Raw genomic sequence first — 25,776 nt, 5'->3', positions numbered from 1 at the left:
TCAGGAGGTAGAGGAAAGTCGAGAGTCTGGAACTGATCACCACGTGGAGGGGCTCAGGAAGGAAGGAAGGGAGGGAGGGAGGGCGCCCTCAGCCCTGCACACAGAGCAGGAATCTGGGCCGTCGGTACCCAGCATCTCACCAGGTCCAGGCACCTCAGGTTGTCACGGAAAGACTCCGGATGCCAACTCCATAAATTCTACCTCCTCACTAAAAATAATTTAAGATATGTGATGGGGATGCTAGGTTTTGCTGGGCTTTCTAGAAGCTTCCTCTAGATGAGCTGCTGGAGTCATCTTCTAGGAAACAGGTTCCAGCCGCAGCTCCAGGGACCCCGATTCCGGTGCCTTGCAGGGGGTCCTGGCCCCCGAGGTGTCTCCAGAACGTGGTCCCGGTCTTACCCCCTCTTGGCGCTACTGGCACAGAATGCCCCGCTGGCACTGAGCTTTCAACAATCTGTAAATTTCGGTTGCGTGAATGTTCCTCTTTACGAAGGAATAAAATACCCATGACTTGTCCCCATGAAGCCCCTCCTCCTGTCTACATGATGATGTCACAGGAAGGAAGGTTCGATTTGACACAGTTGCGGGGGCCCTGCTGTTGGGCAGACATGGCCGTGTGCGTATGAACCCAATCTAGAACTGGTGAGTCCCAAAGCTTCCTGGACAAGAGGCTTTAACAGCCGTCACTGACGAGCTCTTACAAAGTATTGAAGGGAAATATTTATAACGTGAATCCCAAAGGGTTAGGGTCGTTCTATAAAAAGAATCACAGAGGAATCAATAATAGGTCTAGGAACTAAATCAATGGGGAAAAGTCACATGACACAACTTGGACAATGGATAAAAAACGTGAATTGGTGATTCGCAGCTGAAATACAAATACTGAAAGTGTGAAAGGATGCTCAACCCACTGGAAGTTAGGGAAATGCAAATTGAAATGACATGATTTTTTTTTTTTTTTTGGCTCTCAGTTGTGCACAAATGAAAGGGATTCGTTAATATCGAGGGTTAGTGACGTAGGGAAACGTCCACCACCGCCCCCTCCCCCCACACCATGGGAGGTAAAGCGCTGGGGCATTTCTGGGCCGTGGGATTTGGCGGTCCCTAGTTATGTTTAGCAAGAGTATGCCCTTCACCCCAGAAACTTCACCCCCAGGAAGCTCTCCTAGCTGCAGTTTTATGGACAAAAGTACACGTGTGCGAGCGTTTTCCCCGTAAAATGATGCGGGAATGTCGTGAGCCAATGGAAGTAAGCTCGTGCCCATCACGGAGCCATGGCCATCAGTTTGTGAGGTCTGGAGAACAAGCTTTGCTCTGAAACCGCAGAGGAGGGTGTTCGAGTCCTGACACGCCCAGATGCTAAGACAGACATTCCAGCAAACGGGGAATTCACACAACTGCGCACAGGTGGCATATTTCATCGTGGAGGATGCGAGGTTTTCATATAGTAATCTCTCTAACGTTCAGATGTAGCTCACCGTCGAGTCCCCCGCCGCTACAAGGTATGTCCCTAATCCACACCTTTCAGTCCTAGGGAGGTGCGAACCTTCCTCAGTGGATGGTCAACCTGCCTGTCTGCCTGTCCGTCCAAGGTCACGTGCACATGATGTCTGGTTTGAAGGTTTCCATTTGATGGGGGCGAGGGGAGGGGTGCTTCCTCTACGGCAGGCCTGGCGCTCCCTCCTTTTCTGAGGCTGTGGGCTCAGGCAGGCTGGTTGAGTCACTTGGTCCCTGGTTGGCTGGTTGATGCCCATACTCACCCCTACCACCCTCTCCCAAACCTCCTTTCTTTCACCCCTGCTCCCCTGTCTGCTCTCTCCCTTCTGGGGTTCCATTTACCCAATGACGGTAAGAATAGCAAAGGTCTTGCTGAGCCCAGAACTGATAAGGGGCAGACAGACAGACCCATAAGGAACACCCAATAATTAAATGGCCCGTAGGTAGGAGCAAATGGCAGTTCAGAGCAGGTGATATTTTTCAGAGGGAGGAGGGGAGAGGAAAATAAAAGCTTATGAAATCATCCATTTTAACAACTGCAACAAGCCTCATAAAATTTATTAAATAAACACAACCAATAATAACAAGCATATGTTTAACTTCCACGTCAGGCCTGAAATAATCTTGTGTGTGGATCCAGAAAGGACGTGAAGGCGGAAGGGGTCCAGAGAGAGATGTGAGGGTGACCAGAGACATACAGATGTGCAAAGGGAGGCCTTAGAGGACTTCCAATTCTAGGAGGAAAACCAGTGTTGGACGGGCTTTGTGATTCCACCTGGCGGTACACTTTACGCACCGTGTCATCTTCCTGAGGGACTCCAAGAAACCAGTGCTCGGAGCACAGATCCCTGTCTGGAATCTAGAAGGAGCACGGGCTCCCAGAAGGGCGAGTTACTAGCTCGTGCTGCACACACAGCTCACACCTTCTGAAGAGCAGCTGGGAGCTGCAGCCACAAAACCCCCATCACCCCCTTCCCTACCCCTGGCCACTGTGTCCATGGTCGGGGCCATTTCCGTGCCAGGGCCAAGCCAGATTTTAGAAGCCCTAAATTAATTGTCAGTATAAATCAATGTCTACCTCCTAATGAATGTCTTGTCTAAACGGACATAAGGCACAGGAATTCAATGAAGAGATTTCATGGAAGAAAGAGACGCAGGCTGGAAGTCAAAGTAAAGATTTATCCTTGCATCAGACTGTTTTAGATCTTGCAATTTGCATATACAAAGAATTCAGCAACATTCACTGGCATTATAATCAGAGCAAGATCAAATTATAGATGTAATAAAAGAAAATATGATAGTTGAAATGGGGAATACAGACATATATTAAAAAGATTGCACATAAATTAAACACGACTTAGTTAAACAAAAGTATCAGAAACCATACATTTTAAAAATAACATGGGCATGTCTTTGCTGAAAACAGACGTGTCAGGCTCATTTAAAAAAGTTTTTAAAAACACATAAAAATACCTTTTAAAACACTGGTACGCATTCTTCATTCGTCTATCACATGGAGAGAAACAGGAGAGTGAGTCACACAGTGACCGTACAGCTCGGCGATCAGAACGATAGGCTCCTAATCGCTATTTGGCATTTGGATGCAGCCGCATGCAACATACAAAAAACGTGACGGTAAGCGCGGTGGCGCCGTCAGCAGGGCGCTGTTATGTACAGTGGACCTTCTTTGACCGAGGGGGAAGAGGAGGTCAGCTTTCCCGGTTACACAGAGAGGGCAGTGCGTCCCCAAGTGCCNCCAAGAAGCCATAATTCCCAGGTCCCCAGAAAGGCAAATACTGCCCTCGACTGGGGACAGGGGCCCTGTGTCCAAGGGACAGCGGCTTCTGCTTTGTTTCCAGAGTTTGGAAGGACCAAAGTGGGGGGCAGAAAGCCTGCAGTGGACACACAGATACAGGACACACAACAGGGCACTTTCCCAAGGGAACCCCTGATAAATTCAGTCTTAATCTCCATATAAGAGATGCCAGGTGGACCACTGAAGGGCCCGATGGATTCTCACGAGGGCTCCTAAATTAGGCCTAAATCCATTCCCTGGACTTTGACCCCTCAAGTACATCGCAAGTCACCTTCATCACAACGTAACCAGCTCCGTTTCTAGGGTTTGGTTCTCTCTCTTCTCCTTCAGCCAGAGACGGGCTTTGGGTGGGGGACTTTAACAAGGAAAACATACGGGACCAACGGGTGCGTCTTGCAAAGCTGCCTCCATTTTCCTCTCCGACCAAAATGCATCCTCATTGTCCGGGGGAGGATGGAGGGACGCATTCCGCAGCGCGTGTGCCTGGGGATGCGGCCGGCGGTGGTGACATAAGTCAGAGTTGTGCTGGCGCCTCTTCTGCCCTGGAGTGGAGCTCGAGGGGCCGCGGAGGCTTGATCACTGCGAGGCTATTGTAAGTATCCAACGCGCCGTGGGGTCGCCTTGCCCACACCAGAAATGGACACGGATGAACAGAGTAATGGGAGGGTAATGCGATCACTTCTCAGTGGAAATGTCAAATAAGGCCTTTATATTTCTTTTTGAAAGCAAAAAAAAAAAAAAAAGGTACTCCCAAATGCACATGTTAAGTGCCTTTAGTATGTTAGAACAGGTGTCTTCATTTTCGTATATATATTGTGCTCATCTGCTACCTAACGGCCATAGAAAGATCACTGTCATTAGAGTCAACTTTTCTACATTCATCCTTCTGCCTGTGGTCGCCTCGCAAGCCAATCCAGCCTGGCAGTGAGACTGTTATTATCCAGTGTCAAAGGTCTCAGTAGTATTTCCATTCAAAAATAAGTTAGCTTTTAGATTAAGGATTTCTCTCTCTTTTTCTTTTATTTAAATATTGAGGAGCGGGACTTAAAAAAAAACTGTATAAATCTAGATTTTAAGATTTCTTTTCTTACAAACAATCTTAGCTTGTACAAGATTTTTTTTTTAAATACCAAAACGCTTCCCGGAAAGTTGAAAGCGTAACTGCTTGTGGTGGGTCTCCCCAAACGTGTGCTCTTTGCATCTGCACGAGTCAGATGTTTGGCTCTGTCTGAACGTGAGGATTAGGAAGTGGTCTGCGATGAGCCTCTGGGTGGCTCAAGACCGGCTGCGCAGTGGTGGCAGAACGGGAGGCAAGAGTGAGGAATGCAGTTGGTTTGATTCTCAGAGGCTCCTCGGAGCCAAACACCCAGACAGACGGACAGCACGTGGCCACGTGAGAAGGCAGCCTGGCAGCCGGTTATGCCGCACCCAAGGCCATGTGTTAACCGTACCACCAGCATTCACATCCCCTCCCACCCCCATCCCGGCCCAGGCAGCACAGACCCGGCCGTGAGTAAACGCGTGTTTACCTATCACTATATAGTCACCAACTGCGCTCATGGATTTTATACCTGCACTCAGGCTGTGATGCCTTTGACCTTTAAAATTGTAAAAGTAAACCACATGAGTTGAGACTGAGGACTTCATAGCATTCCCTACTTACAGTGTATCTCCATGAACTTTCACCTCCCACAAAATGCCGCTACGCAGGGCTCTAAAAATCAGTGTCTGGAAAGGGAATTTTCAACTGATTTTTGAGTCCTCGACTGCTTTCGTAACAGCAGGCTCTGTTTATTCTCCTGCGTTAAGCACACATTGCATATTAAGATTTTTAACATTTAGATGTGCTGAATGTGTGAAATTATATGATGTGATGAATCTAATGCAAAATTAAACTGTTTACTGATATTAGCAGAAATGTATTATATGGGCTATTACTTGACCTTAATACATTATTCCAGTTTTTAAAAGGGGTATTTAAGATTTAATAACTTTATAGCAGGTGGCCTTTTAAAGCGTAACAAAATATATACAAAGAAATTAGGACGGGTATTAATGTCAACTATGAAATAAATTAACATGATTTTTATAAAATATACTGACCATTAAATTAAAAAATATTTTAAGGCAGGAATTTTCATTTGAAATTAGCATAATCAGAAAATATATCAATAAAATCTTGTACCACTTTGTAGCAGAATTCATACTGTTCCTGAAAAAAAGAAAACAAAACAAGAATACATTAAAATTATATTTTTAAAAAATTCCATTAATTTAATTAGGAGAAACTATTCAAAAGGAGCCAAAAAAAGTCTGACTGGTTACATGATTTACTTTTCAGGCACAGAAATATTTCCACGTAAAACTGTTTTTTTTTTTTAATATATAAAAGTTATCAATGATTAGTTTCAAACTAGCATATTTTAGCAGAGTCTGAGTAAAAGGTCTTCAGTTTTCATACTTAGAATGGAAAATGGGGGTGCCTGGGAGGCTCAGTTGTTTAAGTGTCTGACTTTGGCTCAGGTCATGATCTTATGGTTCATGAGTTCGAGGCCCACATCTGGCTCTGTGCTGACAGCTCACAGCCCGCGGCCTGCTTTGGATTCTGTGTCTCCCTCTCTCTCTGCCCCTCCCCTGCTCGTGCTCACTTGCTCTCTCTCAACAATTAATAAATAAACATTAAAAAACTGGGAACAACTATTTTGAAATAAAAATGAAAAAAAAGAATATTTAACTTCAAATAAACTTCATAATGTAACAAAGAAGTAATCTATGAAGGTTAAAAAAGATGAAAATCTAGGGCATTTTTAAGTTTCCATTTACCTAAAAAGGGACATCGTTTTATATAAATTTTAGAATTCAAAAGAACATCACCTTCTTTTTAAGGTATTTGACTTATTAAAATGTTTACTCCTGCGCATCACTTGATTCTCACCCTCCTCTCTGCTCTGGGAGGGGGTAAGGCTGGAGCCGGGTTGGTGGGCTGCTGAGGAAGCAGCCACGTAGGACCTCTGTGGCGTCCACCAATGGTGGGCAGTCCACAGGAAGACGTAAAAGACGGAGCAAAGGGCAACTGGTGGCAATTTTGGAAAACCGTGTGTGCACAATGATCACCGGGCAGACGGGGAGTGGACTCCAAAGGTCTGAGTAACAGCAGAGAGCAGCTAACCTGCTTCTCAAGGAAAGGAGTCTGGTTACTTGCAGACTCTGGTAATCGGCTGGCCGAGGGGGCACAGCGGCCGGGCTCTAGAGTGAGGGGCAGGGGATGCAGGGGACATCGAGTGTGGCCCCCCAGCCCTTCCTGTCTTCTTTCCCAGTACAATGGGTTCAGCTTTTTCTGTAAATACACGTTGAACAAATGTCTAAAGGCTTTGGGGTTGAGAGATGGCCAACATTAGCCTGCCGGGGCCTTTGGGCATCTCCGTCCCGCAAGCATGGGCTGGAGCCTGGCTTTCAGAGAAAGAAACTATGGACAGAAGTTGGTCGTAGGACCACAGGGAAGTCACTGGGGGAGCCAAGAAGGGACTGTGGGGTCCCAGCTTCCGGCTGCTGAGATCCCCACTTGGTCATCCAGCCCCCGGAAGGAAAAAAAAGTGAATTTTTGGAGGGAAATTGTAATAAATATATAGACTTTCTTTAAAGAGGTAAACATTTTCATGAAGAAGTATGGGCCCATCTTAAGAGTCTCCAGAATGCCCAGCGATTAGGGGCAGGTTCATGAGCGAGGGCTCCCACCGCGGGGTCAGTCAGTCTGCAAGCATCTCCTTAATGCGTTATGTTTGCACACTCTGCGCTCTCTTCCAAAGTGTCCCTGCCAAATGCTAGATCCGTGCCCAGAGCACAGCAGGTGGGTCCTCTGACCCTGAAGTCAGGCAGGCTGGGAGTGGGTCTCACTGTGACACTTAAACCCTCGGGTGGGTGATGTGACCGTCCCACATGGAGGTCCCTTGTGAGCAGACACAACGATACGGCGAGGAGAAAATAAGCACAACACGTGTCAGGCACCTGGTGTCCCAGCACACACCACCAGACAGTTATTGTGAAATGATTATCTTATTCTTCATTTATTTCTGGGCTCCCCACTGATTCTGCAGCATGTTCGATGCGCTGCTGGGCATTAGGCTAGATGCTGACTTTCGAGGTCAGGATATAAATGCTCTGTTCGTGTCTCTGCATCCAGGAGCACAGATCCGAGCCAAAAGACACCTGTGCGCAGCTTCCCAGTGAGGGGGGCAGGGAGAAGCGGAGGTGGGGAAGCGCAGGGCTGAGTTAGGAGGGCACTCGGATGGAGGTGCTCTCGGAGATGGGATACACTGGCCAGACCAGAGAGTTTACAAGAGCTGAAGTCCCTTAAAAGCCAAAAAGGTGTTTAGGGGCACCTGGGTGGCTCCGTCGGTTAAGCGTCCGATTTCAGCTCAGGTCAGGATCTCATGGTTCGTGGGTTCAAGCCCCGTGTCGGGCTCTGTGTAGACAGCTCAGAGCCTGGAGCTGCTTCGGATTCTGTGTCTCCCTCTCTCTCTGCCCCTCCCCTACTCACACTCTGTCTCTCTCTCAAAAATAAACCTTAAAATTTTTTTAAAAACCTGAATTTCTTTTTGAAGCTATTCCTGTGATTATTAATTATTATTATTTTCGTCTAGAAAATCCTCCATGGGGTGGTCTATCTCTGTATTTTCCGCCCAAAGTCATCCAAATTCACAATGCCCATTGGAGATATCAGCTGTCAACAGGCAGGCATAACCCTTAGAAGAGGCATCTAGCACCTTCCAGAGCCCTAGTACGGATGCTAGGGCTCCATGAAGAATGGAAGAGCCTCAGGTTTCCACCGGGCCATGGCCCGAGGAGGGGCGTGTGGGGCGAGGAGGGTGGGGGTCGGGCAGCAGCACCCAGTTTCCTCTACTGACAGTGGCTCTCAAACCCGCACTTGCTTCGGGACCGTCTGGGAACGCTGGAGAGGTGCCGATGGCTGCGTGGCTCCCGCCCCCAGCAAGCGTGAGGGCCGCCTGGCCGTGGAGGAGAGCTGTGCACACTCTCCAGGCCAGGCTGGTGTGCCCTCAGCGTGAGAACCGCGCTCTCACCCGGCCCGGGGGTGCGAGGTGGACGCTGCCCTGCTCAGGTGACCCTAGGGCTGAGCTGCCCCTGCGCTGGGGATCCCGTGAGCATGGGGCAGGGGCGGGTCAGGAGGGCACGTCTAAAAATAGGAAGGCGTGAGGGAAAGGAGGGGTGAGAGCATCTTTTGAAACTGCACCTTCTGGGGTCGAATAATTGCCTGTCGAGGAGGCTTGTCTTCTGCAAACCAGGAAGCGTGTGTTTCTGTCACAGAATGAAAGAGAATGGCCCTAGAATCTGGCGGAATAGTCACGGTGACACACAAAGCTGGTATATTCAGTGCCTCTGTCCAAGAGGTCTGACAGTCTGAAGTCACGGCCCCTCCCTGCCCAGGGGACCGTCCCCAGCCAGACTCAGGGAAGGGAGAGGGGTCCGCGAAGCTTCCCCGGGTTGAGTGCCAGGGGCTATTTCCAGTGGGAAGCTCATCTCCTCTCTCTCCACACACTCAAGCTCCTTTAACGACACATATACCAAACTCGACTTGAGACGGTTCTCGGCCCTTCCAGAAACACCCTCACCACCCAGTGTCTTACCAGGGTCTGCACCATGTGCGGTCTCTGCAGCCGTAGACTCTTCACAGCCTGGAATACATCTAGAAGGCCCTCAGCTTTCACTCGCTCCAGAATGTTGCTGAGAGCGATGAAGGTACCCGTTCGCCCGGCTCCAGCACTGTGGAGGAGACAGTAACGGGCACAACCGGACCTGCCCGAGGGGACGGGACAGGGACAGCCTGCAGCCCACCCCCACCCATCAGCACAGGAGCTGTCGTCCCCGAAAATGGTAAAGTTTGGGTTTCCGGTGATCATCCAGGTGGAGCGAGAGTCCACAAACATGGAATTCCAGAAGCACCTGCCAAATTACAGCAGGCGGCTCGCTCCTGAGGTGAAGGACCAGGTACAAGCTTCCAAGCTTGTGACCTGCATAGACGGGTGTGGCCCCGGGTGTGGCCCTGGCATCGGGGGCATCAGCGCTTCCTGGGAGCTTGTCAGAAATGGGAAGGCTCCTGGTTCAGGTAGGTAACTGTCTAGATTCTCCTTCTGTGCAAGGGACCTGCCTTGTGAGAGGCGGCGACTCACAAGCTGTGATGTTAACGACAGAGGGCGCTGGCTGCCCAGGACGGTGAGATAAGGGGCACCCCCAGCAGCTAAGATCTGGGTCCACTCCATCTAAGATGATCATTTTCTTGATGAACTGGGTAAGCCCACAAGAGAGACAGACAAACGGCTGGGCCTAAAGCGGGTCGGTTCAGCTGGCTTGTCGCAGAGGGCCCTCCGGGCCCCAGAGTCCCACGTGTGGGCTGGTCCTAAGGCTCCTGTCCGACTTCAGTGGCCTGTCCCCACGTCTGCTCTGTGGGGTCCTGTTCGCCTTCGCATCCCTGGGGCCCTACACGTGCTGAACTTAGTCTGGGTCTGCGGAGGCAGGGGCTCATTTCTAGCATATTCTAAATGACTTGTACAAAGCCCCCAGGAACTGGAAACCAAGGCGTGTGCCCCACCTGCTGGCCAGGCCGGAAGTGCACCCAGGCCCGTCCCAGGCACAGAGTTCCAAACCCCCGCCCCCCACCACGTGAAGTCCAGGCTCCCTGGCGGCTATGAGGTGTGGGTGGCGTGGCAAATGGCACTCACAAAAAAAATGGAAGCCATGTGTGGAGAAGGAACTAGAAGTGCAGCTTTAGAAGCAAATTAGCACCCCACGAAGGAAAACACCCCAAACTCCTGCTGGGAAGAGATTTGTTATGGTGGCCAAGACGCCCTGCTGCCATGGGAGAGGGGTCCCGGCATAACCAGAGCACATCAGCTCGGAAGGAAGGAAGGTGAGCTGCACGACTTTGGATTTGGCCAGATTCACCTTTCCACACTTGCGATGCTGCTAATCAAGGACCTTGGTGGGGCGCCCAGCTGCCTCCAGGGTACCCCCGGGCATGTCCCTCTTTTCCTCCCTTGTGCCGGCCTTGGGGGCGGGGCTCGAGTGGGGTCGCAGGCCTTGGGTAGCCATCCCAGCCTGGACATCCTCAAGAAGACCCTCCTGCCTCGAGGGCGTGAGGTAGCCCGGACTTGGGTCCCCAGGCACAGGGAGACGACGAGGAGGCGTGGGCACAGCAGCCAGAACAATGTTGCAAAAGGAAGGCAAGCAGCTGGAGCTCAGGACTGGGTTTGTCAGAGCTGGGCCTGGCGGGATTTTTGAGGACTCAAAGGGCATATGCAAACGTGCTTTTGAGCGGTTCCCGGACTCCTCCCCCAAATGCGTTCTGCATGTATGCGTTTCTGCATTTACGTGACCCTATCTGTGTAAGAGAAGGTGAAAAGTGCAGTCTAGGGAGGTGACGCGCTGGGGAGCAGTAAGCCGGGTGCGGGGTGTGGATCGGCCCCACCAGCAGGGGGCGCTCACCTGCAGTGCACAGTGATGGGGTGGTTGCCCGTCTGCTGCTGCTGCTTCTGCACGGCCGCAATGAGGTCGATCATGCCTTTGCCCTCGGCTGGGATCCCGATCTCGGGCCAGCCGTGGAAGTGGAACTGGCGCACCACTCGGGTCTGCTCCTCCTGGCGGGCCAGGGGCTGTGGGTGGGAACGGCGTTCAGTGTCGCCTGACCACACGACCCTGAACACCGAGGAGCAAGCCCCGGGCCACCCATGGGACCCGCGCCAAGGCTTGAGGTCCTTGGGGCCTTTGACGGCCGGCACAGTCCCCATCTGGCGGGCCTGAGGGTCCTGACCAGGCCGTCTGGGGGCTGTGCACACCCTAAAGCACAGGCTGCCCTAAAGCACAGGGCTGCCAGTATTTCCTTCCGGTGGGGGGGGGGGCAAGATNGAGGGTCCTGACCAGGCCGTCTGGGGGCTGTGCACACCCTAAAGCACAGGCCTGCCCTAAAGCACAGGGCTGCCAGTATTTCCTTCCGGTGGGGGTGGGGGGGCAAGACGTCCAGAGGAAGTCCCCGGAGCCCCCCGAAGGGCCCGCCAGATACCTTCATGACATCCCTGGCAGCTTTGCTGGAGAGAACAGGGTCATATCTTTCTTAAGAAGCCAGGACCCCTCCTGTCCCAGGGGTCTGAGAAAGCCTGGATAGTTCTCTGTGGCTTCAGCACGCCCTTCCTTCCTCCAGCCCCCCCCCACCGCCATTTCTCCCGAAGGGGGAGGGGTGGCCGTGCGATGCCTCTAGGAGCTGGCCCCTCTCCTCCACCATCTCGTGCAGCAAGGAGGCGGGTGACCCGCAGGGTCCGAAGGTTGTAGGAGATGTGCCCCTTCGTATCACGGCCCCCTATTCACCGCACTGACCGTGCACACTGATGCACCAAACAGAGACGGCTGGAGGCGGGACATCCTGGTACAATCACCAGCCGACCCTCGGGATGTTGCGGCGCGTTCTGTCCACAAGGGGTGACGGCACTCTGGCAACAATACCTGATTGAAAGTGACCAGGAAGTCCCGTATGCTGATGGCTTCGGAAAGTGTATCGCTTTTTATTTCGATTGTTATCTCGCCGTGAGTCACCGAGCCCTCTGCTGGCCAATACTGGTAGCATTTATCCTTGGGGGATAAAAGAACGTTTTAAGTCTCATAGCAAATAACTTGCTGTTAGCAGTTTGAGGATATGATGCAGACTCGCTCTCAAACTATTTAACATCTTCATCTGACCAAGTGAATCACATGTGAACACGAATATGAGTGTCCACGAATACCTGTTGACCAAGGGAATCAAGAAACAGACATGCGTGTATTTGCAGCTTAGATACAGGATGGTAGTGACGTGATGGAAGGAAAAGATTATTCTAGAACTGGAGTTAGAAAATTTGTTTTCCATATAAGAAAAGGGCTGGGTCCCTGACTCACAACCTACCAGGGCTCATAGGAACAGTCCAGCCCTCCTGGAGTTGATCAGTGTACAACCTACACTACCATATGTAGTAAGTTTGAGTCTTCCCAAAAATAAGCCCAGATAAGTTAAGACTTAAGGTCAAAAATGAAACTGTGAAAACCTTAGAAGGAAATGCCTTTTCATTCTGAGGTGCAGAAGGACTTGCTAAGCAAGACCCCACAAGAGCTAACCACCCACAGCACGAAGGTTGTGACATCAGATGATGACACGGTGAACTTCCCTCCGTCAACAAACATCATCAAAAGAGTGTAAAGACAGCCCATCGACTGCGGCGAGAAAGCTGCGGTACTTAAAACTGACAAAGGGTCAGTATCAAGAATAGATCTAAATAATTCTTATCAGTCAACATAAAAAGAGCCAACAACTCACTAGCAAAATGGGGGAAAGGCACGGCCAGGCATTTTACACAGAGGAAACACACCGTCTACAAATATACGAAGTGAGGCTTGCCCTCCTGGGAATCGGAGAGATGCCAGTCAAAGCTACAAAGGGATGAAATGTACTGCTATTCAATCAACAAGAATGAGGGTGCCTGACGGTACCAGGGACGTCGGTGAACCATCTCTCTCATACACCCCCAGTGTCCACATTGGAAAACAGAACCACTTGGCAAAGCAATTAGGAAGTGTCTAACTCAAATTCGAACTGTCGCACACTCTCCAACATAGCATTTTGTCTCTCTGGAGCCTGCTCATCCTGGGGCTGTATGAGACAAGGGGGAGGTACCAGTAGCGCCATTTGTAAAATAAGAAAGTGGCATCGACCCAAATCCCCGTGGCGGAAGAAGGAACAGATGAGCGGACGCAGGATTATAGTCCATAGAGTGGAACAAGATAAGTATAATTATGAATGAACCACAGCAAAACGCATCAGCATAGAAAAGTATCAAAACCATCATTCTGAGTGAAAAGAGCAAGTCCCAGAAGGACACATAAGGTCATGATACCCTGTGCATAAAGTTCAAAAGCAGTAGTTTCTTTAGACACACACGTATGTGATCTATAAAGATTTTTGAAGAAGCAAAGAGCACATCCGCCAGGATGGCTTTAAAAAGACCAGTGATAATAAACGTTGGTAGAATATGGAGGAACTGGAGGCCTGTCCACTGCTGGCGGGAATTCGAAATGGGGTAGCTGTGTGGACAACAGTCTACAGCGCTTCCAGATGGTAAGCTATATGAATTTGCAAGACAGAGTTATGATACGGCCCAGCAATTCCGCCCCCCGGCATCTCCCCAAGAGAAATGAAAACACATGTCCATGTAAGAACTTGAACACGAACGTTCCCAACATAACTCATAATCGCCCAAGAGTGGAAACAACCCAAATGTCCATCAGCTGATGAACGGATAAACAAAACGTGGTCTGTCCATACGATGGAATATTATTTGTCAAGAAAAAAGAGCTTATTCCTGATGGTTAAGCCTTGAAGACGTGACGCTAAGTAAAAGAACTCAGTCACACAATACATGTTGTATGATCTCATTTGCATGAAACATCCAGAATAGGCAAATCCATGGTCAGAAAGTAGATTAGTGGTTTCAGAAGCTGGAGAAAGAAGGAATGGGGAGTGGCTGTTCACAGCTGTGGGGTTTCCTTTGGGGGATCATGAAAATGATCTGAAATTAAATAGTGGTGATGTTACACAACCTGTGAGTATTTTAAAAATTGCAGGGTGCCTGGGTGGCTCCGTTGGTTAAGCGTCTGACTCTTGATTTCGGCTCGGGTCATGTTCTCACGGTTCAAGAGTTTGATCTCCCAAGTCGGGCTCTGCGCTGACAGCATAGAGCCGCTTAAAATTCTTTCTCTCTCTCTCTCTCTGCCCCTCCCCAGCTCGTGCACACACTCTAACTTTCCTTCAAAATAAGTAAATAAACTTTAAAAAATATCGCTGACTTCTACCCTTTAAAAAGGTGAACCGAATGGTATGTGAATTATATGTCAGTATACTGTTTCAAAAAAAGCAGACAACGCAGATTCAGGGTAGTGGTTACATCTTGAGAGGGGACCCAGACAGATGCACATTACTGGTAGAAGTTTGGCTTTTCAGCTGGATAGCGGGTTCACGAGTATTAACTATGTTATTCAGTGAATGACACAAAAAGGCCCTGGATGGGTCTCTGGGGAAAGGGAAACATTTGACTCATTGAGTCCACCCAGGACGACATCTGTAAGGTACACACATCAACACCTACATCCTTACATCTCGGAGAAAGTGAATACACGCGTGCTGTCCAACAGGCTTTGATCCAATCTACACTGTGGACAGTACGGGGCAGGTTAAATGAAATGTTGGCTAAGAGCAAAAGCCAGTGGGGGGTCATGGCTGAGCAAAGGGACCCAGTGGGGGTTACGGCTAAGCAAAGGGAGCCTCTTTCATTTCCGGCCTGGCTCCCTCCCCATCCCTGTGGCCTCAGTGGCTGACAGCTGCCATGGCAGGGGACCTTGGGGCGGCATAGGTTCTAGGGAGGCCCCCGGAGGGGCGAGGCCGCGGGCGTCCCTGACCTGCTCTCTCTCCTGGACCTCCGTCAGCATCACGACTGTGTGGCACTTCCACTCCCAGACCATCCGCCAGAAGTCTTCCACTGTATGCGCCAGGGGCCCTTGGGTGGCGATGAAATAGTCCTTCTGTCGGTAGCCCTTCAAAGGGGGAACAGAGATTAAAGTCTGACTTCCTTTCTCCCTGGTTCCAGTATGGACAGGGGGGTGCAGGAGAGGCCAGGGCCCGGCGAGGGAAAATGTTCTCCAGCTTCCAAGGCCGGGGCGGGCACCAGCAAACCCACACGCACACGGTGATGGCTCAAGATGGCCATTCTCTCTGCGATCCAGTCACCTCGCCAGCAGCACCTGGGGTCGCCCCTGAGTGGGGGGCTGGAGCCACCTGGCCCGGGCCACCTGAGGGAGCTCCGGTGGCCCTGTTCTCATGTGTTTCTGTGTTTCGGCTCCATTAGCATCATGGTGGTGGGCTGGGGTTGGACACAGAGGAAGTGGGTTCAAATTCAGTTCCTCCATGCGGCCCAAGTGACCTGTGGCAGCGTTTTCTCATCCTCAAATGGATGGTCTGATGCAGATGAGGCCACAGTGTCCTTCCCCATCCACTCCCCAGCTCAGCGCGCTCTGCGAGGTGACAGCCGCTAACTGTGAGCCCGGAGCGCACACCCGCGTCGTCCACGCGGAAGACACAGGAGGGAACAGAAATTGCAGGACAGCCAGCCATGCACGGGCCCATGTGACACTGCTGCACATTAGATGTAAAAGAAACACGGCTGTAACTCAAAGTCTGAATGAAAGCCCCCAAATTCCTTAGCAGTGTGCCTCCTGCCTCTGTTTCCAAAGTTCATTATTCTTTTTTTTTTTAACCAAGTAATTCTGCTAACGAAATGGTTTGGATTTCAGGACTCCTTCCCGATCATGAAAATGGGTTAATTAAGAGTCTGCATGATCACAGATGAAGGACACAGGCGTCTTTTAACAGGGCCGCTCTACTTACATCGATAAAGGAGGCGTTGATGTAGTCTGTGTATTCTTGACCCCTTTTCATGGAGAGGATCACCCGATTGAAGTCATCTGCAAAGCAGGGCAACCCCTCAGTCACAGCACAAACACTGCCCTCCCTTGCAAGGCTCAGTCTGTTGCAACAAGCTTCCAAAACACAAAACTTGTTAATAAAATTGCAAAGTCAAGTCAAGTCCCTGGAAGGTTTCCTCTATAAAATAGGTTAATTGAATTGGCCCAGAAAATTGTGTTTTGGTAGGAAAGCTCTGAAAATATTCCACTTGTCATTTTCATGTGCCATGAATTGACGTAATTCATACCAAAATATGAGTGTTAAAAATACTGCATCTCAGGAGTGAAAGCCATGTGGCCGGGTAGGCGACCTGGAGAAGTGGCCGCAGCCGCACAGAAGCCAGGGTCAGAGGCCAAAGCACGCTTCACCTAGCATTCATGAACTTAAAAAAAACAAATTTTTTTTATTGTTTATTTATTTTTGAGAGAGAGGGAGAGAGAACGGGGAGGGACAGAGAGAGAGGGAGACACAGAATCTGAAGCAGGCTCCAGGCTCGGAGCTGTCAGCACAGAGCTCGACGCGGGGCTCGAACCCACAAACTGTGAGATCATGACCTGAGCCAAAAACAGACGCTCAACCAACTGAGCCACCCAGGGGCCTCAGGCTTTACACATTTTTGATGCCCAGCAACCACTGAGGCAAGTCAGGGACCCTGAGTCTACATTTGCAACCAGGTGCTCTCTCTCTTCAAGGAGCATCCTCTCCCTTCCTTTCCTGTGGCTCCTCTGATCCCCGCGGGGTCCGTTTCCTTCCCTGCACCCAACAACCACCGGCACCGCCTTGTCTTTCTACCCCTTACGTGGGACCTCAGGGCAGGCCAGGGTCCCAACCCCACCCCTGCCCATTCCTCGCCTCCCCAAGCCTTTCAGGTTCTCCTGGCCTGGAGCGGGACCCCCTCCTCCATGTACAGGCTTGGGGGACGACTGGGAATCAGCCGGCACCCCCGCCCCCGAGTCATGACCAGAGCAAGTCTCTCCACTTCTAGGAAGTTCTCCCTCTGTCTTGCCCCTACATCTCACATCACGTGCCGCCCACCAGACCCACAGGACTGTCTGGGTCACTCACTGCTTCCCAGGTGGCTCTTCTCTTACCTGCACTTGACATAGTTCCCAGGAGCCCTTAACCCCAGGTCTAGGGGCTGTCCTGTCCTTGGACCCGGGCTTACAGAGGCGGGCAAAGAATTCTCCCAGCATGCCAGCCCCGATCCTGTCCTGCCTTGAAGGGCTGAATCCCACAGGGCGGCCCCAGGGTGGCCTTACATGGAATGATCTGGATGACTCTGGCCTTCTTCATGTTGGCCGGCAGGTTGCCCGTCCTCATGTTCTCCTTCATGATCCGGACATTTGTCAGTTTCTGCAGTCAATGAGGACACAATCACGCGATTCCAACACCGACTCCCCCGAGCGACTCCCTCAACCCCGTAACAGCACCCCCATCCAGGGCACCTGCTTAACGGCAACAGATATCTGTCTCCAACCACAGACGCTTCCTGAATCTCGGGAAATAAGAATGTACGCATGACACTCCCCCCCCCCAACGGCTTCCTGCTCAGCTCTGAAAGCCCGCAAGTATTCTTCCTTCTAAGTCACGGGCGGGAGAGCTACCCTGCATTTTCTGGGCTCAGTCAAGAGGGGAGGTGATTGAAAGTGGGTTCCTTTGACTGGCGGCCCGTCTTCACACATACCCTGAACTCCTCCTCCAGCCCGATCTTGTCGAAGTGGTTGGCGGTGCCGTGCAGCGTCTGCAGGTGCTTTTCCAGGGAGGACACGTCCAGCTCGGTGTCCCCGTAGAGGTAGTACTCCAGTAAGGCTTGGTAAATGAACGTGTACTGCATCTGCGGGAAGACCCAGGGTGCCCGTGCCCTCGCTCAGAGCTCAGAGCTCCCACGGGGCCTTTCTCTTCTCCAGGTTTTGCCAGGGGAAGGAGGTTTGGGGGCAGATTCGTGGCCATCGATAACGACCATTTATGGCCTTGAGGAAGGATCTTATGGGAGCTGGGCTGGCATTACTGAGCACGTTCTCCCTGCCAGGCGCCCCTACGCATGCACCATCTGGGGGATGGGCCCGCAGCCCCGGGTGGCAGAGGTGTCTGGGTTTGCTCTGTGCGGCTCACGCCAGGGCAAGGGCGGGGCCGGGGGAAGGCTGCTCACATCTGTCTGAACCATCTGGGGACGCTGGTTGCGTATCCGAGACACGAAGTCAAAGACGTCGACCTTGTGCTCGGCGTGCATCATGTCCATCATGGCGTCGATCACTATGAAGGTGCCTGTCCGGCCCACGCCGGCGCTGCAGGGGAGAAGAAAGGGGCCGAAGCGTGAGCCACAGTACACGCCCCCACCCGCCGAAGCTGACCTGCGCACCCGGACGGGAGGACACGCCACCCTCTAGTAGAGTGGGAGACATCCCATGGCGTAAGCGAGTCTTTCCTCCAACAATGAAGAGCAAACCTATGGGGAGGCCAGCAGAGGGCACCACGATCTTAGTAAAACTATCTCAAATCGGTCTCTAATAACTACAGAACTGTTGAAAGGCGTATCAAAAAATCTGTTGCAGTAACCTCATATGAGGTTGTGTGAGTGTCTTCTGTACCAAACGCTGTCTTCTTCTTGTGTGTGTACGTGGAGTTTTTTTAAACGTCACCCTGGAAATGGCTTTTGCAAATTCTTTATAAAACAGGAGGCTCCCAGACTATGTCTGTTGGCTCTTGAGACAAGGTCAGCCCTAACAGAGGGCACTGGCTCTCTCTCTGGCGTCCTCGCCCTCATCCCGCGGCTGGCTGAAGCCAGCTGGCCCCTGGGGTCACGGCTGGGCGGTCTTCTCCCCAGGAAGCTGTCCCCCTGGGTTCCTGGGTTTGGGTTTCCTTCCGTCCCAGGTGCCCCATGGATTCGGTCCCGCCCTCCCCCCACTGTGGTCCTAGGGAGCTCTCCGCCAGACAGTGGGGCCGTCTGTGTGTGCTCCCCGGCACCCGGGGCTCTGTAGCCCCTGCGCTCAGCCAACATTTGCTGAAGGGGGACCCCCTGCTGACCCAGACTCATCCGTGCAGCAGGAAGGGCTGCTCCTCCAGCCCCTGCAGCATTACCCTCTTTAAAAAAAAGAAAAGAAGGAAAGAAAGTAATCTCTGTAACAAAAAGGCTCAGGACTCAGTGACTGAGATCCCCCACTTCCCCTTTGGGGGGGGATGGGAGATACGGCTCTCTCCAGTTAGTCTCCAAAAAGGGGCAATGACAGCAGTGAAGACCCCTCCCTCTGGGCAGATCCCCTCATCTCAGCGGGGAAGACAGGTGAACCAGGAGAGAGAGGTCCTCTGGGGAGTTTTAGTTCTTTATCAGATGCAAAGTCAGAGAAAATCCTCAGGCGCATAGCCAGGCGACACACTCCACCCAACAGGTGTGTGAAGGTGGCCACAAAATAACTCATTGCAAGACTGTGAGGGTCCCTGAGCCGCTTACAGGACGCCCCNCCCAGGGGCCACGTGGGAGAAGCCACTCGGTCCCCCATGGAAAGGCTGAGGCCAGGAGATCCGTCCTGCCCACCTCAGTGGGGACGCTGCTTTCAGGGCGATTCAGGCAGAGAACGTCCTAGTAAGTGATTACGAATCAAACGCTGAGGATGAGTGTGTCAGCAAGGATGGAAATCAGGAAGTCAGAGCCCCGCGGCCGAGCCAGGCCTGGAGCTGATGAAGATGAACTTGGAGGTGGGGAGGTGAAGTCAAGTCCACCCTGAGTCTCGGAGCTGACAGCCAGTGGGAGCCTTCTCCCTGAGCCTGCTGGCTTCCGGCACGCCTGCCCTCCTGGCGGGAAGTCCTGACACCGCGTCACCGCAAACAGGCAGGCGCCCAGAACCGCCCATGTGCCCGCAGCGGCCAGGGCATCTCTCAGGGGGCCTCGGCTCTGGAGGGGAAGGAGTCCTTCCACCAGAGAGGAGGGGGGCTTTGGGAAGCCCGAGTCAGAGGGCACCACTCCTTCTATTTGCAGCAGTGCTCAATGGCAAAGGCAGAGACTCCTGTTCACGGAGGGGCCCAGTGTGAAAATAAGATAAATGGCAGACGCACCTGCCCTGGGTCCCTGTGGTTAAGGGGGGAGGGAGCAGAGGGAGGAGAGTCATTCACCGACACATCTGGAGGGATGGGGACTGAGCCTGCTCCCTGCGGCTGCCCCCGACCCAGACACAGAGGCTGTCTCTCTATCTCCCGCCACCCAGGGCGGAGCGGGGCAGCCACCACAGGGAGCGCGAGGAAGGGACCCGGCAGCGGCTGGAGTGGTCATGTCGGGCCAACAGGAACTGAACGTGAAGACCCCTGCCACCGCTTTTCCAGCTGAGGGCGTCGGACTCGGAGCCCTGGGGACAGGCACCCAGGGAAGCCCCCCTGTCCCTGCCACAGCAGGGCCCCGGATCTCTGATGGGACTCGGGCCCCTCCAGCCAGGCTAGCGCCTGCCTCGTGGAGGGAGGGCCCTGCTCACTGGTGTCAGCTGGAATACGCTTGTTTGCAGCTGCTGCAGACAGGTTCTGTCCGAGTATCGGACAGGGGACAGAGGGGGCAAGGGACAGCAGGCACCTGCACACGGTGATACAGATTCTCGGAACCGGCCACACAGGCAGGCGTTCAGCAGAAGCAGCGGACGGGACCCCCGCTGGGGCCGCGCAGGAGGCCCCGCCCCTCCTCCGCTCCAGAGCACCTGCCGGGGGAGCTGGGGGGCCGCGGGTGGAAGCCCAAGGACGCCACCGCACTGAACGCGCTGATGCTCCAACGTCCTTCAGCTCCCGAGGGGCAGGTCCAGGAGTCCGTCCCTGGCCCGGATGACAGGGGCCTCCCCACTGACCCCCGAACTGTCTTCAGGTTCTAACTGAGCACCCACAGGGAGGATGGGGAGTTGGGCACGGAGCACGCCTCACCACTGTGCCTTTGTCTTCAAAAGCAGAAAGGGCACAAGCCAGTCAAGCCACCCAAGGTGGGAGGCCTTTTCTCGTACAGGATTCTGCACCAGCAGCCGCACTGGGCAGGTGTAAGCCCCAGAGGGGGTAGCTTGTGCCCTGCCCCCGTGGCTCCCAGAGTCCCGGAGGAGGTGAAGGCGCAGCGTGAACACAACCGCAGGGCACGGAGGGGTGCAAAGGCAGGGGCACATGTTCCGGACAAAGGGATGGCTTTCCCACAACCCGAGGAACAGTCACGGCGGTGACGGCTTTCGAGGGTGCTGTCCTTGGTGCCGTGCAAAGCCCCTCAGAGGGGAGTCCCAGGCCCCTCCAGGACTGCCCCTCCCTCTGCGGACCATGGGGGGGTGGGGGAGGGGGACGCCCTGCCCTGGACGGTTGCTCCGGGCCACTAGTGGCTATGCCTGGGCCACGGCCCCCAACCCCTCTGAGCCTCGTGCACTCGTGGAGAAAGACTTTGGGGGGCCTCTCCACAGAAGCATGGTCTCCCTCCCTGTCCCCAGGGGGGACCTGGGGGTGTGCGGGTGCTGGAGGGCAGGCCGAGTGAACCTGCACAGAGCCCCACTAGCACCATCAGCCTGGCCTCTCGGCTTCTGTCTGTTTTAGGAATTGGGGAGCCCCCTCAGACGCTGTTGACGAAGGGGTCCTGCTGGCACGGAGTGGGCTGAACGTCCCTCCGGCTCTCACCCTGAGGGGTCTCCGAGCCGTCACTGGTCACTGTGTTCACAGGGGGCAGGGAGTGCTTTCACTTCGCCCCTATGTGCCCTTCTGCCCCCTCGGTACCGGCCCAGCCACGAGGGCGAGTCCTCGGGGTCCCCGGGGCCCGCCATACCTGCAGTGGACCACTATGGGCCCAGCATGGGTGGGGTTGAGGGCCTTCACTTTCTTCAGGAACTTCAGCATCCCAATGGGGGTGAAAGGCACTCCAAAGTCGGGCCAGCTGGTGAAGTGCAGCTGGGAGACGAGCCGGGGGGCTTTGCAGCCATCGGGGAGCTGCTGTGGGGAAGGGGATGCATGAGAAGGGGCCGGCAACTGCCCCTCCCCCAACACCACGTCCTGGGGATGCTCACCGCCCCCACCCCCGCCATCCAGGCCCCGGGTGGCACCACGGCCGCGTGCAGGGCCAGCACAGCGGGACCCGGGCACCCACACGGCTCCCGGAAGCCGCCTGGAGCTCAGGGGCCCCACCATGAGCGGGGTGGCCACGTCCCGGTCTGCCTGCATAAGTACCAGCAGCACACGCTTTGCTCCCCGGAGGCTCAAGACTGAGGGAAAAGATGATGTGGCCCGACTACAGGAGACCCCACCCCACCAGCCCTGCTCAACGCCGCCCAGCTCTCCTCTTCCACCCAAGGCCCTGGGTTCGGTTTTCTGCCCTGAACACGGAAGGCTGGGTGGTGTATGTCGAAGTGGGTAAGTGTGAGTATGAGTGCGTGAGCGTGCGTGTGTGTGTGTGAGTGAGCATGTCCAGGAGGGGCGTGAGCGGGGGAGAGTACAAACCATCCGGCTCATCATCTTCCCCTCTTTGCTGTGGCTTCTAGGAAGCTCAGACTCATCTTCTGCCATCTAACTACGCCAGTCCCTCCGCCTTTCATTCCTGACAGCATGACCTTCCGGTTTTCCTATTTGTGTGTGTGTATATATATACACACCTCTTCAATCTCTACTCCATCTGCTTTGTGCACAGGTATCTGTGCCTTACATTTTTCTAGGCAGGGACAGGGTGAACACAAGTAGGAAATAAGTATGAAAAAAGCTTAGCAGGTGAAATATAAACTCTTGAGACTGTGGAAAAAAACTCACTTTGTCACTTGAGTGTGTGAAACGACATCATGCTACTGAGTGAGGACCCTCAAGCCAAGTGACTGGCCTTCCTCCACCCAGAAGAGTGGCTGGGGCCAGGAGCATCGAGCACTATCTGAAGAGTCTGGTGCACAGTCTCCTCCCTGTAGAACCATCCTCCGTCCACTAAGCCCGAACCCATCCCCGCCCCCACACTTCCTCCTGACTCAGCCCCCCCTCAGCTGCAGCTGCTCCCACACGGGAGGGGGTGTGGTGATGGGGGCGAAGCTCTTGGTGCTAAAATAAAACCTAGACGTGTATTTACTCTCGACCCTGCTCTCTTGAAGGACCCAGAATACTTACCGACTGTATGCAGAACTTCCGGATGGTGTAGTCTACCAGAACCACACAGTCTTCCACGCACACGCGGATGTTTCCGTAGGTCCAGCACCCCTGGTCCGGCCAGTACTGGTGGCACTTCTCCTACGTGGGGCAGTTGGAGAGAAATAAATGGGTCTGGGGCGCCGGTGGCTCAGTCGGCTGAGTGTCTGACTCTTGGTTTCGGCTCAGGGCACGTCAAGCTTTGTGGAATCGAGCTCCTCTGTGCTGACAGCGAAGAGCCTGCTTGGGACTCTCTCTGTCCCTCCCCTGCTCATGCACACGCGTGCTCTCCCTCTCTCAAAATAAATAAACTTTAGAAAACAATAAATAAATAAAACAATAAATAGGCACTGCAGCGCCCTCACCCCCCACCCCCCATCAACACCGCCTCCCACACACCAGATTCCTCAGTTTCCCGGGGCTGGGAAAGAGCGCTAGGAAGTGGAGAATCGGGGAGTCTGAGGCCACACAAGTGATGGAGGGCACAGCCCTGAGCCTACACCCGGGCCCCTATCTGATTTCGCCACCAGCAGAGGCTGGTGCTGGCCCGGGAGCGGTGAGTCCCCCCGAGACTTCCCCCTGGACTCAGCAGGGTGTTCTTTCCTGCTCGGCTCCCTGAGGACGAAGATGGCCAGCCTGCTGTGGAAGGGGGTCGGCGTGGCGCTCCCCACTTCCTCCACCCGGGACGAGGCAGATGCGGGGAACTGCAGAGCGTGGGCATCCTGCTGCGCAGAGCCCCATCTCTCACCTTCCCTCCCTTGGAGCTACGCGGCTCCTGGGGTGGGGGTGCACACGCGGCCTAGCGGGCGATAGTCTTCCACAAACACGGGGTGCAGGAGTGTGTGACGACGCACCTACGGGGTCGAGATGTGCTCAACACACCACAGAAGTCTCTGGTAGTCAACAAGCCTTCTAAACACCGGGCAGTTGGGGTGCCTGGGGGCTCGGGTAAGCATCCGACTTTGAGCCAGGTCATGATCTCACGGTTCGTGGGTTCAAGCCCCGCGTCGGGCTCTGTGCTGACAGCGCGGAGCCTGGAGCCTGCTACAGATTCTGTATTTCCCTCTCTCCTGACCCTTCCCCCCCTTTCTCAAAAATACATAAACGTAAAAAAATTAAAAATAAACATCGGACAGTTTATTCTGGAAGTCGCCCACGAGCGGCACAGCTGATAAGTCACAAGCACTAACAGTCTTCTGAGAAAAGGCAGCTCGGCGCTCACCAGAGCCCAGCAGTCGCATGTTGCGCCAGAGGACAACCTCGCCTCCCTGCCCGGGGCGTCTCGGATGCACCTTGAGGAGAAGCAAGCACCCAAAGGTGCCAGTGTGGGCCAGTCCTGGCTTCCTGGGGACCCTCCACGGCCTCCTGAGATGCTCCCCTTGGAAGGCGCGGGTTCTGCGGCCCCCACAGGGCTGTGCGCATGGCCGCTTCCCCACCCGCTGCCCTCTGGTCTCACCCACGGCCCGCGGTGCCCTCCCTCTGGTCAGATCACAAGATGTCACAGCAACTGCGTTTCACAACGTTTAGCCAGGATGTGGAAGCCAGGGAGACGAGGAGAGAAGGGTAAGCAATTAAGAAAAGGGAACTCTACTGAGAAATGATCTCATCCGAAATGGTGAAAATCGAGATACAGAGGCGACCGGCTCTGAGTCACAGAAATGGAAAAATCCAGTAGGAGGCTTCAGAGACAGATCAGAGAGAAAACGTCCAGTAACAGGGCAACATGCGGGCCTGCGGGTGGGCGGGGGGAGGACACTTCTCTGAGTCTCCCTGGGTCGCATGTTTGTAAACAAGCCCCTCCCCCACCCCCGTGGGTCCCAGGGCACCCAGGGCTCCCTGTGAAGCGTCCCCCTGGTGGTGGGGCGCCCGGTCCTGCTGAGAGCGTGGGAGGGGCTCAGCCTTCCTTCCCCGACCCCGTCTCCTGCACAGGCCGGGATTCGCCCCCTGAGAAGGGTGACCCTCTCCAGCCCTGTCCCAACCGCCCTGGAAACCCAACAAAAACGCCATCCCACCCAACCGGAAACAGTCACTGGAGGCTCTTTCCTGTGCCTTTCGGAAGGCGTAAAGCACAGCAGTGAGGGTGGCGCTGGGGGAGGGGAGGGGTCGGCCTGCGGCCTCTGGCGCTACCTCCATCCTGAAGGGCGGCCCTTCCGCCTCCCCTGAGCCCGGCTGCCGGGCCCTGGCCAGCGGGTCCCCCGCCACGGGGAGAGCGGCCCTGTGCCGGCCCGGCAGGCCCAGGCGGGGACCGGACGGACGGACGGCCGTCTCCCACCGCGCAGAGCCTTCCTCTCCCCCGCCAGCCACCACCTTGCTCTGGGTCTCACTCTGGAACATGCGAGAACAGTGTCCCGCTGTCTGGCGAGTCTCCTTCTAGCCTGCAATCCCTTCCCGCTGGGGAGGAGCTCACTTCTGAAAACGCTGCTTTCTGCGGAGACCCTCCGCGGGCCGCCTGTCCCCCGAGCCCGCAGCCCAGTTCGCTGACCCGTCGCTCGCGGTTCTGGGGGGGCCCTGGGTGCTGGCGCCAGAGTGCTCCCGCCCCCACGATCACAGCAGCCTGCGCGGGGGCCACTCTCCGGCCCAACTCGGTCACGTTCCCTCCAGCCTTTCAGATTCGGTGCTGCCCCTGCCCCACGCCCACGGGGCGCTGCTCCTCCTTCTGGGGTCCCCTCCCCCCTCCCTCCTGCTCTAGAAACCACCCTTGCTCTGCTTAGGCCGCAGGGGTCTGTGCCCGTAGGGAAGAAGGGAAAGGCTGGAAGGCACCCATGCCCCACCCCACCCAGTGCCCCCCCAGCCCCTGCACACCCCACCCCCACCCAGTGCC

At 54.2% G+C, this 25,776-nt stretch overlaps 1 protein-coding gene across 4 annotated transcripts in view; it reads right to left on the bottom strand.

The window, feature by feature from the left end:
- Window positions 1–4,042: 4,042 nt before the first annotated feature.
- Window positions 4,043–25,776, bottom strand: part of PTPRE (protein tyrosine phosphatase receptor type E) — a 126,904-nt gene continuing 105,170 nt past the window's right edge. For 2 of the 4 annotated variants that reach the window (XM_077762976.1, XM_077762977.1), the window contains 11 exons: window positions 22,938–23,057; window positions 21,625–21,788; window positions 18,013–18,148; window positions 17,548–17,697; window positions 17,123–17,216; window positions 15,786–15,862; window positions 14,801–14,935; window positions 11,822–11,947; window positions 10,811–10,977; window positions 8,956–9,091; window positions 4,043–5,525 (listed from right to left, as the gene is read on the bottom strand). In XM_077762976.1, the coding sequence (XP_077619102.1) occupies window positions 5,451–5,525; window positions 8,956–9,091; window positions 10,811–10,977; window positions 11,822–11,947; window positions 14,801–14,935; window positions 15,786–15,862; window positions 17,123–17,216; window positions 17,548–17,697; window positions 18,013–18,148; window positions 21,625–21,788; window positions 22,938–23,057 (1,380 nt within the window). In that variant the 3' untranslated portion in view covers window positions 4,043–5,450. The other 2 variants (XM_077762978.1, XM_077762979.1) reach the window with 2 other exon arrangements.

Source organism: Crocuta crocuta, unplaced genomic scaffold (assembly GCF_008692635.1).
Source record: "Crocuta crocuta isolate KB4526 unplaced genomic scaffold, BGI_CrCroc_1.0 scaffold466, whole genome shotgun sequence".
NCBI classification, from domain to species: Eukaryota; Metazoa; Chordata; class Mammalia; order Carnivora; family Hyaenidae; genus Crocuta; species Crocuta crocuta.
This window is presented reverse-complemented; position numbering and strand designations above follow the sequence as displayed.